The 15,180-nt window shown below is 41.9% G+C and overlaps 1 protein-coding gene across 2 annotated transcripts in view; it reads left to right on the forward strand.

The window, feature by feature from the left end:
* The window catches only part of LAD1 (ladinin 1), a 182,920-nt gene extending 180,617 nt beyond the window's left edge, over positions 1-2,303 (forward strand). For both annotated transcript variants that reach the window (XM_089654100.1, XM_089654101.1), the window contains one exon: positions 1,752-2,303. In XM_089654100.1, coding sequence (XP_089510226.1) covers positions 1,752-1,757 — 6 coding nt within the window. In that variant the 3' untranslated portion in view covers positions 1,758-2,303. The remainder of the gene's footprint in view (positions 1-1,751) is intronic.
* The last annotated feature ends 12,877 nt before the right edge of the window (positions 2,304-15,180 follow it).

The following is a 15,180-nucleotide window of genomic DNA, read 5'->3' on the forward strand; positions in this document are numbered from 1 at the left end:
ACTGGAAGATGGAGAGGATCAGAGAAGTCAGGATCAAACAGCATTTTAACATAATGCAGAGGAACTCCTTAGGTTCCACAGTGAGTATAACAAGCATGCTTTAGTGCATATATAGACTAATTTTACTGTTGTGGGTTTAGTAACATTTTAACCACTGCCCGCATTTATGCAGTCTCTCGGCAGGTGGGCTTTAATGCCGAGAGGCCCAATATATGTGGCACTATGTAAACACTTTACACGTCCTGTGCACTCCCAGCACAGTTTCTGATGGGGACCGTTAATAATCGTGTATCTCTAACCACATAGCAGTATACAAGAAAGGAATAGGAAAGATGACAAAAGAGCTGCAACCCATCATAAAAGAGGAGGAAGCGCTGAATGCTGGTTCACATATATGTGGATTGGATGTGGTGTGAACCGCATCCAATCCGCATGATGTGTGAAATAACATTGCTTCCTATATGTCTGATGCACTGGCAGTGTAGATTCAGTGTAGAGTGAAAAAGAGTGCTGTCTGATTTCTGAGCTGTGCAGTCCAGTTCAGGTGTGGATTACAGACTATTGACTTCTTTGGGGACTGTTTCTAAGACGCATATGTCATCAGTTGTCAACAGGATAAAATGCTGACCTGAACCTGATCTAAACCTGACCTGAACCAGTGAACAACTACTGTATCAATTAGTTGTGAAATCTGAGCTTCAATGTGCACAGCACATGTGTGAATCAGCACTGAAAGAAATATTCCAACAACCCTCAATGCTGGCTTTCAGGCAACCACCCAACCTTAGACATAAAGTAATCATTCTGACAACAGAGGAACAAATAAAGGAACTAAACCTTGCAACAATAAATGCTGCATACTGTGCAGCCAAATCAGTTCACTTAAAAGTGTCACATAGGCAAACGGAAACCTTCAATACCACAAGATCATACAGCTGTACCTCTTGTAATGTGGCGTACTTCATTCAATGCAAAAAATGCAACCAAGGATTTGCAAAACAGGACAGAAATTACAAACCGGACCACTGTATGGAAGACATGAATGTTTTACAGTACTTCTTAAAGGGAACTCAGGAAAGGAAACCTTTTGAATGAAAAATTATCATTCTATTTGACACAAATGACAATTAACTAAATGTGTGTTTTCCAAATTGCTATCAAATAGTTTTAAGACAACTCTTACCTCTGTGACTCCCCCTCCTCCTATTCCATAGCCCACTGCCTTCCTTACCTCTCCAATTTTACCACTTTTACCAATACACCAATTATATTACCATTGCTGTGTATGTGTGTGTTTCTTTTTCTTTCTCAGAGATTGTAAAATTTTGCTAAAACATTATATATCATGTACTGCTTGAACAATAAAAGAAGGGGGGTACACCCTGAAAGCTTGTGCCGAAAATGTCTGTGCACATAAAAATGTGAAATGTGGATCTTTGTTGTAGTACTGTGTGGTAACAGCCTGAAAGCTTGTTAAATAACATTTATCACACAGTCTGCATTTCATAGACTTTTTTAGTAAATAGAAAATTAGTTAATTTCCTGAGCTCCGCTTATGGATTTCCAAAATCCACATTCAACATTTTAGATTAGATACAAGCATAGGGTTTATTTATGATTTATGATGTATCTTCACAAAAACTCACTAATTGAAACACAATTTTCTCAGAAAAAAAATTGCAGATGCTTTATAAGGTTAGTGTCCAAAGTATGTTTTTAATTTGTTTATTATTTTTATTTCCTTTTTTCAGCTTTGAAATCTACTCTGCCCATTACTTACAAGGAATTTTGCCAATATGATCAAACCGTATACTAGAAGATCCTGTACCTTTAAACTTACAGTTTTTCTTTATTGTTAAATTACCTCAGTTTTATTTGTCTGAAAGCATCCCTTCTTCTCCTATTGTACAATAGATTGCCTTCTTGAATATGCTGAAATAAAGTAAATTCTACATCTGTTTATGTTAATATTAAGATGAAAATGTTTACCAAATTAAAGTCACAAACTGTAATATGGCTTATATTTATGCTCTGAAGATTTTTTGTTTCAATAATAGATGTATGAATTTTCTCCTGAATACATCCATGGGCAAACAATGAAAATTACCTTTGTATAAAATAAATCTTCGCCATATGTTGGATAGGTAACTTTCATGCTTTTTAAGGTTAATTGGTCAAAAATCCCCACAGTGTTAGAGATAGAGTACATGGGCATTTGAGCTGTGTTTGTGATGTCTTTACCATGAGTTTGCTATGTACCCACACTGGCCTGTATGGAGAGAATAAAAGCAAGAACAAAACCATTCTCGGTCTTTTTTTTTTTTTAACACCTGTGTGAACATGCCCTAAGATAAATCCCTAGAAGATTCACTAAAAGTGAGCCAAACCATTAGGCAACAAAGTGTTAGAGAGTCAATTTTGTTGAATTAACTATATAAAGCTGGTTGATAGTACACTTTGCTGGATCTTTGGCCAGAATAGGGGGCATCCATCAGAGCAGAATACAGTTAACCATCCTACTACTGAAGTGTGACAGAATAGATTTAATACTGTTAACAGAAATGTCACTGACAGTATCTGCAAAGAAAGAACAGAAGTGAGCAACCCCATGCCTTATTTCAAAAACACCTAATTAATTCAGTCTTAACACATCTAATTAGAGAAGCTGCTTTTGTTAGTTTTAAGATTTCTGAAAATGGACTGGCCATTTTACCTGGATGAATGGTAATTTTTTTAGAGAAAAGGTTGTGGTTCTGTTACTGTTCCCACCCTATGTTGTCTGGTGCTTGAAAAGTCTGGGAAAATGGCAAGTGACAAGGAGTGAGATAACTATACTCAGAATTCTATCAGGAAGGTTGTGGATTACCATTATTTCACACTTGAGTCACTGGCCTCGATCGAATGATAAAATCTATTAATATATCAACATTCTCATTGTCATCATTATTAACCACTTTACTACTGCGCTACAGCTGAGTGACGGCTACAGCGCGGTAGTCCAGTTCTGGGAGGGCGTCATATGATGTTCTCCTAGAACGCACCCCCACCGGTGCGCACCCGATGCTGTGATTGCTGTGTCCTTTGGACACAGCTGATCACAAGACATGGTAAAAGACCAATCACAGCAGCCTTTTGCCATGTGATCAGCTGTGTCCAATCACATCTGACCACTATGTAAATACACTTGCTGGTTATCAGCAGTACACAGCATGAGGAAAGCACTGCCGTTAAGCGGTAACTGTCAAAGAAGAAATCTGCACTGATAATCAGGGCTCTGTGCCCAACGGTGCTGCCCATCAGTGCTGAGTAGTGCTGCCGATCAGTGCCCAACAGTGCTGCCCAGCAGTGCTCCTCATTGCCACCTATCAGTGCCCATCAGTGCTACTTATTAGTACCCATCATTGCCACCTATCAGTGCCACATATCAGTACAGCATCATCAGTACCTCCTCATCAATGCCCACCAGTGCCGCCTCATCAGTGCAGCCTATCAGTTCCAATCAGTGCTGCCTATCAGTGCCGCCTCATCAGCACTGCCTATCAGTGCCTGTCAGTGTTACCTATCAGTACAGCCTCATCAATACACATCAGCAAATGAGAAAAATTACCTGTTTGCTACTTTTTTGTTTATAGTGCAAAAAAAATAAAACACCCAGTGGTGATTAAATACCACCAAATCAAAGCTCTATTTGTGTGAAAAAAATGATAAAAATATCATATGAGCACAGTGTTGCATGACTGCACAATTGTCATTCAAAGTGTGACAGTGCTGAAAGCTGAAAATTGGCTTGGGCAGGAAGGGGGTAAAAGTGCCCAGTTTGCAAGTGGTTAAAATTTCACAAAAAGGTTTGTTGCCATTCCTTTTTCCATGGAACTTTACATTAAGTTCCATTGTGCTAAGGACCGTGCTTGTCCAAGGGAGGATTTTGCGAGGGAGGTGTAATTATTGGCCCCTTTCCTGATGAAGCATCCCTTTCAAGTAATGGTTTATGAAGAAGTGTCCTATGCTTTATGTAGACAATCTGAAGTGATTCACTGCTGTGCTGAACTGATGTCACTCTAAAGTGAAAACTAACTGAAAATGAATTTGCCTTTAAATGGCACAAAGTGTGCATGTCCAGAATGCAGAAGGTATTTTCCCAGAGGAAATATAAAGGTTTGAACACTGCAAATATGCTTGATATGTTCGGATTTGGTTTTGTTATTTAAAAGAAAAGTTAACTTTTGTAATTGGTAATGGTTTTTATTGTTCTATTTTCTTTACATATGTAAGACTTGCTTTCTGCTTAGTAACGGTGCACCATGATTTTCCTCTGGGTAATCACCCAGAAGTGGAAATTACATTCTTGTAATCATGTGCTTACTGAAAATACACTATTCTGTCACTTTTAGGACATGTTTTTAAAACATGTCATAGCAGGGGTCTTCTGGTGACAACGCAGTATGGATTTCTTGAGCAATTAAAAACTGATATTAACAGACATAACAGGATGTCTTCAACTTACAAGCCGACCTCAATGCACTGTTTAATTGAGCAATTATGTGGCAAATGAGGTTTAATGTTGATAAATGTAAGGTTATGTACTTGGGGGCTAAGAATATGCATGCATCATGCATACTAGGGGGAGTACAACTGGGGGAATCAATGGTGGAGAAGCATCATAAGCTTAGTAATGGCATGCAATGCCAAGCTACGGTTTCTAAAGCGAGCAAAATCCTCTCTTGTATTAAGAGGTATAGACTCCAGAGAGAGAGATATAATTTTACCCCTGTACAAATCATTAGTAACACCTCATCTGGATATATGCAGTTCAGTTTTGGGCACCAATTCACTAAAAGAACATTGGTGAACTGGAGAAAGTACAGAGAAGGTCAACCATGCAGGAGCCCAGCTTTGAGGAAAGATTAGAGGAACTGAATTTATTCACTTTTGAGAAGAGGAGATTAAGGGGGGATATGATCAACATGTATAAATTCATCAGTGGTTCATATAGTGAACTTTGTGTAGAGTTATTCACCCTGAGGTCATCACAAAGGACAAGGGGGCACTTTTTACGTCTGGAGAAAAAGAGATTTAATCTCCAAATACTGAAAGGTTTCTTCACAGTAAGAGTTGTGAAAATGTGGAATAGACTCCCTCAAGAGTTGGTTTTGGCGAGCTCAGAGGATTGCTTTAAAAATGAATGAATTCTTTCCTAGATACACAGATTATAACTGGATACTAACATTTATAGGTAAAGTTGATCTAGGGAATATCTGATTGCCTCTCGGGGGATCAGGAAGGAATTTTCTCTCATCATGCTTTGTTGGTTTTGTTTTGCCTTCCTCTGGATCAATTGTGGGTGTAGGATTATAACTTTTTTTTTTTTTAATGGTTGAACTGGAAGGACTTTTGTCTTTTTTTCAGCCAGACTAACTATGTACCTATGTCCCGCTGCAGTAGGCCAACGATCTGTCTCTGGAGGAGAACGGCAGTGCCCCTGTGTTCAGCTCTGAATCCCATACCAAGAGAGTGAGCCAGTCCCCTGCTGTAGAATATATCTGCTCTCCCAGCATCCTTCTGTTCACCAGCTCTATGGAAGTTGTAGTTCAATCAGCACTCAGAAGACAGTTTGTATTGGCTATAGGAATAGAGATCCCAGGATCCTCTGCTGTCAGAAGAACTGGATCCACTCTGCTAACAGGAAGTTATGTAGGAGTCCCAGTACTAGGCACTAAGGGGAAATGGATTAATCATAGTCTCATCTGAAAATGTCCCAGAAAGGCATATTTATATAACCAGCACCTGGCTACATGCTCCCCACACTTGAAATATTTGGCCCACAAACAGGTAGTGGAACCCACTGTAATATTAATTATTTAATATAAAGCATAAACCTGAACATTAACTGTAAAGGAGAAATCCACCATAACTCATATTCACAAGTAATTTACAAACATCAGGGTTCAGCTGTAACCATTTGCATAACTCATCAGTAAGAGTGAAATTACTTTGTTGACAGGCCAGTGAATTGGCCGTGGCCCACCCAGAAGTGTCAGAGGGTGAGTTAAGGTCACCTTCTACCCAATGAATGGTAGTAGTATCTGGCATTTTATTTGAACACTGTGGGTATAAGTTCATCAGAGTTTTCTCCCAGTGTGTCGTATGTCAGTCTCTTGGGTGGGTTAATGTTCTGCCTTAGTCTGGAATGCATAGAGTCTTCAGGCTTGAGCTCATAAGTTGAATCAGAAGCTCTTGTGTTTAACGGATAAGGGAAACAGCAGCACGTAGAACAGGCTCCAACTCCAAAGATGCAGGCTCATGGACTCCAGCCCACAATTGGGACCAACAACCGTATGAGGTTAAAACTCAGAATCATTATCATTGGGCCATGTCATCAGGCCCTCGTCACTAGGATCAGCCTGAATCTCTATGCCCCTTCTGATGGATGGACTAGCTCTTTTTTTTAAATGTTTTATTTAAAGGGGCATTAAATGATCGGTTGACAGGTGTGTGACAATCGAAGCTTTCTGCAAGCAAGTATGCCAAAGGCAAGAGTAACAGTGTACCATCCGACACCCAGGCCAGGGAGAAATTAGCGCTATATGTACAGGTAAAACTCGAAAAATTAGAATATTGTTCAAAAGTTCATTTATTTCAGTAATGCAACTTAAAAGGTGAAACTAATATATGAGATAGACTCATTACATGCAAAGCAAGATAGTTCAAGCCGTGATTTGTCATAATTGTGATGATTATGGCTTACAGCTCATGAAAACCCCAAATCCACAATCTCAGAAAATTAGAATATTACATGAAATCAATAAAAGAAGGATTGTACATAGAACAATATCGGACCTCTGAAAAGTATAAGTATGCATATGTACAGTATTTGATTTGGGCCCCTTTTGCAGCAATTACTGCCTCAATGCGGCGTGGCATGGAAGCTATCAACCTGTGGCACTGCTGAGGTGTTATGGAAGACCAGGATGCTTCAAAAACGGCCTTCAGCTCCTCTGCATTGTTTGGTCTCATGTCTCTCATCTTTCTCTTGGCAATGCCCCATAGATTCTCTATGGGGTTCAGTTCAGGTGAGTTTGCTGGCCAATCAAGAACAGTAATCCCACGGTCATTGAACCAGGTTTTGGTGCTTTTGGCAGTGTGTGCAGCTGCCAAGTCCTGCTGGAAAATGAAGTCAGCATCCCCATAAAAGAAGCATGAAGTGCTCCAAAATCTCCTGGTAGACAGCTGTGTTGACCCTGGACTTAATGAAGCACAGTGGACCAACACCAGCAGATGACATGGCTCCCCAAATCAACACAGACTGCGGAAACTTAACACTGGACTTCAAGCATCTTGCAGTGTGTGCCTCTCCATTCTTCCTCCATACTCTGGGTCCTTGGTTTTCAAATGAGATGCAAAAGTTGCTCTCATCAGAAAAGAGGACTTTGGACCACTGAGCAACAGACCAGGTCTGTTTTTCTTTAGCCCAGGTAAGACGCTTCTGACGTTGTTTGTTGTTCAGGCTTGACAAGAGGAATACGACATTTGAAGCCCATGTCCAGGATCCTTCTGTGTGTGGTGGCTCTTGATGCACTGACTCCAGCCTCAATCCACTCCTTGTGAAAGTCCCCAACACTTTTGAATGGCCTTTTCCTGACAATCCTCTCCAGGCTGCGGTCATCCCTGCTGCTTTTGCACCTTTTTCTTCCACACTTTTCCCTTCCACATAACTTTCTATTAATGTACTTTGATACAGCACTTTGGGAACATCCAACTTCTTTTGCAATTACCTTTTGAGGCTTTCCCTCCTTATGGAGGGCGTCAATTATGGTTTTCTGCACAAATGTCAGGTCAACAGTTTTTCCCATGATTGTGATTCTTACTGAACCAGACTGAGAGACCATTTAAAGGCTCAGGAACCCTTTGCAGGTGTTATGGCTTAATTAGCTGATTAGAGTGGGACACTTTGAGCCTAGAATATTTCACCTTTTCACAATATTCTAATTTTCTGAGGTTGTGGATTTGGGATTTTCATGAGCTGTAAGCCATAATCATCACAATTATGACAAATCACGGCTTGAGCTATCTTGCTTTGCCTGTAATGAGTCTATCTCATATATTAGTTTCACCTTTTAAGTTGCATTACTGAAATAAATGAACTTTTGCACGATATTCTAATTTTTCGAGTTTCACCTGTATATGAATATCTTCTACACGTTGGAGCACAGAAGTCAGACCAGACATTTCTGTCAGAGATAAGGTGGGAAAAAAAAACATTACATTGGGTGAACCCCCAGGATTCCTCCATTCTTGGTGGTGTGTATTTTGGGATCTCTATTGTGCTGCTCCAGAAAGACGGGAAACCTGTGAACATTCAAGTGAAGCAAAAGCCTTTCATGACTACAGTGCTGCGGCTGCGCCCAGTCCCGTACTAGGAAATATGCCCCGGGGGGATGGAATGCCAGTGGGGCTGGTTCCTCCTGGATTCTTTCAGCCTTTCATGTCTCCTCGTTATTTAGGTGGTCCACGGCCACCCTTAAGAATACCTAATCAGGGACTTGAGAGAGGAAGGGATATAGTACACAAAGTGCTAACATCCCTAACGAATACAAGGGGGAAAAAGTCCTCTTTTTTGGTGGAACTTTAACGGCACAATTTACTTGTATGATAAATTTCAACAATTCAAAAGAGATTTTTCATAAAAACAGTATGAAATTTTATTTTTACAATCTTCAAAAATAAATATAAAGCTACAATACATATTGCGGCGGTGTCATCAGAGATAGTATTGCAAATCTAATCATGGATCATGCATGGTTTGCACTTGACGCATTTCGAGACCAACAAAAATCTCTTCTTCAGAAGTGCTCAAGAAGGCATGACGTATGATTCCATGTGGGTAAAAACCACCAGGAAATATTAAGAACAAATTGTTATGTGAACACAGCCACGGATTTCTCATATATCTCAGGCAAAAATTATGAAATAAAAATTAAAAAAGAAAAAACTGAGACCAGTGGATGAAAAATGCCGCCCAAACGCTTCCTGAAGGGGCCCCGCCCAAATCCACAGTCAACAAGATTACCTGCTGGTTGGTACTGATAGGGCAGTGCTACTATGAGCTCACAGCCATCAAGCATGCTTCTTTGGATAGACCTGGCCATCAACACTTTCTCATGCAAATTTCTTGTGGTCATCGCTTCGCACTGCCCTATAAGTACCAACCAGCGGGTAATCTTGTTGACCTTAATGACCAGAAATGTATTTTTTTCCTGACTTTTACATACACCTCCTCCCAACTTCCCCTCTCATACAACTCATCATTAAATTTACATAAAAAATTTTGATAGCCCCATTACACAACTTCCAACCACATACATTACATATACCAAAAAACTTCACTTTTCTCCATAGTTATCCCAAATTCACTCACAGAACAAAAATATCAATCAATACCTTAACCCTTCTCAATCCAGCAATATTTTTACACACTACAGTCATATCATCCGTATAATCAATCACATTTAAACTCCTGCCCCCACTTCCAGGCACTTCCACCCCCTTCACAAACTTATCTTTTGCCAGCATTTGCAACAAAGGCTTAGTTGCCCCTTTTGATGGATGGACAAGCTGTTTTGACTTTAACCTTGGTAGTTGTGTAGGGAAAGATTGCCACTCCTCATTCTGAGGCTTCTCCTCTTGTTCTCCCAACTGAGGACGAGGTGCCATTATTCTCCTGAAGCTGTGGCCACAACCAATCAAGCACCATCTCTAATTCACCACTTTCATCCTCTTCCTCTGTGTGAATGTTAGCTTGACATTGCTAGTGTGACCTAGGCCTAAGTTTACATGGTTCTATTGGTTTGGAGTCAGGAGGCTGAGGTAGTTGGATGGCATCTGAAATGAGTAGCAAGTGAATTCGGTGTCACATTTTCAGTGGGCCAAAGATCAGCCAGCTTATGTTTCCCAGGTACTCCCAAGTTTCTCAACAACACACTTCCAAGTTTCTCAACAGCACACCATCCCCCAGCTGAAGGTCTTGCACTTTCATCTTGAGTTCAAAGTTCCTTTAATGTCTTTGCTCTCGTGTGGTTGTAGTCTCTCTCGCTTTCTCATAGATTTGCTTAAAAATTTTTAGTAGTCGGTCGACATACCCCTTGTATGAAGTCAGCGATGTGTGGTCCATGGAGATTCCAAAAGCTAGGTCGACTGGCAGTCGAACTTCTCTCCCAAGCATTAATCTGTAGGGGGAATACCCCGTGGCATTGTTACTTGCGCTGTTGTAGGCATGAACTACAGCTGCAACATGATTTTCCCTATGCTGTTTCTTCTCTGAGGGCAAGTTTATGCACCGGGTAGTTTTTGTCAGATGGAGTAAGACTTCCACTTACGTGAGTGTAGCCAGATGCTGGCTATATGATTATGCCATTCAGAGACATTTACAGGTGAGACTATGGTTAATCATTTTTCCTCCTAGTGCCCAGTACTGGGACTGCTACATCACTCTATGTTAGAAGAGTGGATCCAGCTCTGACAGCTGAGGATGTTGGGACCTATAGTCCTATAGCTAATACATACCGTATTTCTGAGAGCTGATTTAACTACAACTACCAGAGAGCTGGAGAACCAGAAGGTTGCTGGGAGAGCAGATATATTCTGCAGCAGGAGACTGGCTCGCTCTCTTGGCATGGGATTCAGAGCTGAATGCAGGGGGACTGCCATTCTCCTCAGAGACAGACCATTGGCCTACTGCTGTGGGACTCTGCACATCAGTTCAGCACAGCAGTGACAACGATCGCCACACCGGGATTGCATCAGCTTCTCTGCATTGGGACTGTCACTATCTAGTTTTCAGCCAGTCATCTCTGCTTACCACTGTCAGGCTGTCACGCAGTAACTCTGCACTTCTCAGTGAACAGCCAAGAGCTTGTGCAAGAACCCTGTTCTTAGGAGGCTGTGCTGTCCATAGGACTGGTGAGTGGGCAGATGCCCAACCTCTTTTTGATCACAGTATGCATAAATCTTTACACCTCAGCACCAAGGGATCTTTGCTATGAGCATTTACCACAGCCTGTTATCTTCATTGAATTTCCATTGCTCACTACTGTATATGGGCCCAACCATTGCTAGCAGAATGGCTACTATCACATCAGGAACTTTAAACATCTCAGGACTCAAGTTTCTGTTTCTAGTTAAAGGGACCTCTTTGCATCCAAGCCATTGTTATTCAAATTAGGATGTCTATACCCATTTATGCCTGAGTATATATATTTACATACATATTTATTTGCATTCCCTACTGTGACAAGCCTTTTCTTCCCCCTCCTACTGCTGGTGTTGCAGTTACATAGTTACAACGTATCATTTGTGACCGCATAATGTGTTAACCGTTGCTATTTGGTTATTTCCATGTTTTGCTTTTATGCGTTAACTGGGGATGTGCCTCCTGAACCTACATTCTGTGGTCTACTCTTTTAAATGAGCCTAATATAGAGGTGTTATTAAAGAATCTTGTCTTTTACATAATTATTTCACACTGTTAATATATGTCTGAACCCAGAGTGTCAGAGATGTCGGGAGACTTGCAAGTTCAGGGCAACTACTTATCAAGCGATCTCTGCGGGGATAGTGCTACACAAGCTATGGGACATAACCTCGCATCTTGCTCTTGTTATAGAACGCCACCCAAACCCTCTCGACTGGTGTCCACATGGAGCTCATATGGTTTGCTAGGATCTGCATAAACCAGCATTGAAGCTTCTGTGAGGCTTTGCTTCAGGTGATGGAAAGCTCTCTCACATTGGGAAGTTCATCTCCCCTAAATTGATTCTTGTGACTTTTGAACTCCTCGACTCACTTGACCTGCCTTGCAAAGCTCACCTTCACCTTTCCAATTGTCACTCTGTACTAACTTATTGAGGGGGTGGACAATCTTTTTGAAATTCACCACGAACCTCAGATAATAGGAGCTGTGGGTCGATGGGATCAGTGGTGTTGGTGAGTGGTGGTGGTGGAGGAGATGGGATCAGTGGCAGTGCTGGTAGGTGTGATCAGTGATAGTGCTGGGGGTTGATGGGATCAGTGGTGGTGGGGGTGTGTGATCAGTGGCAGTGTTGGAAGGGTGTGATCAGTGGCAGTGCTGGGAGGGTGTGATCAGTGGCAGTGCTGGGGTGTTTATGGGATCAGTAGCAGTGCTGGGGGGTTTATGGGATCAGTGGCAGTGCTGGGGGGGAAAGATGCGTGGCAATTCTTGGTGGGGTTAGGATCAGTTGCAGTTCTGGAGGTTGATGGGATCAGTGGTGGTGGTGGTGGTGGTGGGGGGGGGGGGTAGGATCAGTGGCAATGCTTGGGGGTGTGATCAGTGATAGTGCTGGGGGTTGATAGGATCAGTGGCATTGCTGAGGGGTTGATGGGATCAGTGGTGGTGGTGGGGGATGGGATCGGTGGCGGTGCTGGGAGACTGTGATCAGTGGCAGTGCTGGAGGGGGGGGGGGGTTGATGGGATCAGTGGCAGTGCTGGGGGGTTGATAGAATCAATGGTAGTGCTGGGGGGTTGATAGAATCAATGGTAGTGCTGGGGGGTCAGATCAGTGACAGTGCTGGGGGAGTTAGGATGTGTGGCAGTGCTAGGAAGGATAGGATCTGTGGCAGTGCTGGGGGTGCTATAATAGAGGGGCCTACAAGCTTGTCAGGTAAACCAACTGGCGTTACATCTTTGATGTGACCCTTTGTTCTCCCTGCTAGTTGGAATGATCTGAAAGTGACTTTATATTGAGATGCTGCAGTGGCTCATTTCCCTCTAGTTCTGGTGGCTTCGATTGAGCTTCGCTGAGGATTTCGATGAACTTCTAGGAGACTTCTTCCTACATTTTTGCTTGGATTTCAGACTCTTTGTCTTTTGGAGTGCTGGCTTTTCTTGAGCCGGGAGAAGCTTCTTCATAGGCTGAAGCATGGGCTTCCCTCTGATTTGGTTTGGTTGCCTGCATTTTCACTTGTGTCTCCATTAACCACAGCAAGCTTTGCTGAATCTGATTCTGAACCTGAGCAACTTGAGTTAGCAGGTCAGCTGCAGCTGCCTCACTGACGGTTTTAGTAATTGGAGAGCTTGAGTTTTCATTTGCTTCTGTCCAAGCTTGAGTGTTCATCTGCGTCTGCTCTCCATCACTATCCTCATCGGTGAAATACTTACAGTCAGGTCCATAAATATTGGGACATCGACACAATTCTAACATTTTTGACTCTATACACCACCACAATGGATTTGAAATGAAACAAACAAGATGTGCTTTAACTGCAGACTGTCTGCTTTAATTTGAGGGTATTTACATCCAAATCAGGTGAACGGTGTAAGAATTACAACAGTTTGCATATATGCCTCCCACTTGTTAAGGGACCAAAAGTAATGGGACAATTGGCTTCTCAGCTGTTCCATGGCCAGGTGTGTGTTATTCCCACATTATCCCAATTACAATGAGCAGATAAAAGGTCCAGAGTTCATTTCAAGTGTGCTATTTGCATTTGGAATCTGTTGCTATCAACTCTCAAGATGAAATCCAAAGAGCTGTCACTATCAGTGAAGCAAGCCATCATTAGGCTGAAAAAACAAAACAAACCCATCAGAGAGATAGCAAAAACATTAGGCATGGCCAAAACAACTGTTTGGAACATTCTTAAAAAGAAGGAATGCACCGGTGAGCTCAGCAACACCAAAAGACCCGGAAGACCATGGAAAACAACTGTGGTGGATGACCGAAGAATTCTTTCCCTGGAGAAGAAAACACCCTTCACAACAGTTGGCCAGATCAAGAACACTCTCCAGGAGGTAGGTGTATGTGTGTCAAAGTCAACAATCAAGAGAAGACTTCACCAGAGTGAATACAGAGGGTTCACCACAAGATGTAAATCATTGGTGAGCCTCAAAAACAGCAAGGCCAGATTAGAGTTTGCCAAACGACATCTAAAAAAGCCTTCACAGTTCTGGAACAACATCCCATGGACAGATGAGACCAAGATCAACTTGTACCAGAGTGATGGGAAGAGAAGAGCATGGAGAAGGAAAGGAACTGCTCATGATCCTAAGCATACCACCTCATCAGTGAAGCATGGTGGTGGTAGTGTCATGGCGTGGGCATGTATGGCTGCCAAAGGAACTGGTTCTCTTGTATTTATTGATGATGTGACTGCTGACAAAAGCAGCAGGATGAATTCTGAAGTGTTTTGGGCAATATTATCTGCTCATATTCAGCCAAATGCTTCAGAACACATTGGACGCCGCTTCACAGTGCAGATGGACAATGACCCAAAGCATACTGCAAAAGCAACCAAAGAGTTTTTTAAGGGAAAGAAGTGGAATGTTATGCAATGGCCAAGTCAGTCACCTGACCTGAATCCGAATGAGCATGCATTTCACTTGCTGAAGACAAAACTGAAGGGAAAATGCCCCAAGAACAAGCAGGAACTGAAGACAGTTGCAGTAGAGGCCTGGCAGGCTGTAATTGACTGCAAAGGATTTGCAACCAAGTTTTAAAAAGTGAAAGTTTGATTTATGATTATTATTCTGTCCCATTACTTTGGGTCCCTTAACAAGTGGGAGGCACATATGCAAACTGTTGTAATTCCTACACCGTTCACCTGATTTGGATGTAAATACCCTCAAATTAAAGCTGATGGTGTGCAGTTAAAGCACATCTTGTTCGTATCTACCTGTACCACCCTGTACACTTTTTCTTTCTTGGAATCAGATGTTGGCAGTTCTCTCAGTTCTTGATTCTTTTAATAATAAGCTTCCTCCTCTCTTACCTTTGTCACTAATTCAGGGAAAGTGGGGGTTGCTTGTGATCGCTTGAAAAATAGTTTAAACACAATCGGGTGATTCGGTCGTGCATCTTGTAGAATCTGCTCCAAGCAGACTTTGTCAGCATCTCAGGGATAAATCCATTTTTTTAAGATAATCTGATGTAGAATTGTATCCACTTGCGTAATGTATTCAGAAAGTCTCTCACCCCTACGGTGATAAGTGTGCTCAAACTTATACAAAAGGTCTGGAAGTTTCTCGACTGTTACACCAAGAAAGAAACCTGCGCTAGCCAATAAACTGAATATATACTGCATAAATGATAAGTGAATATGTTGCCACTAGCAACTGTCATGTGTTTCCACATCTACTCAACTAAACCATACAAATATACATGTGCCTGT

Source organism: Staurois parvus, unplaced genomic scaffold, assembly GCF_062004578.1.
Source record: "Staurois parvus isolate SC_StPar_1 unplaced genomic scaffold, SC_StPar_1.0 ptg000744l, whole genome shotgun sequence".
NCBI classification, from domain to species: Eukaryota; Metazoa; Chordata; class Amphibia; order Anura; family Ranidae; genus Staurois; species Staurois parvus.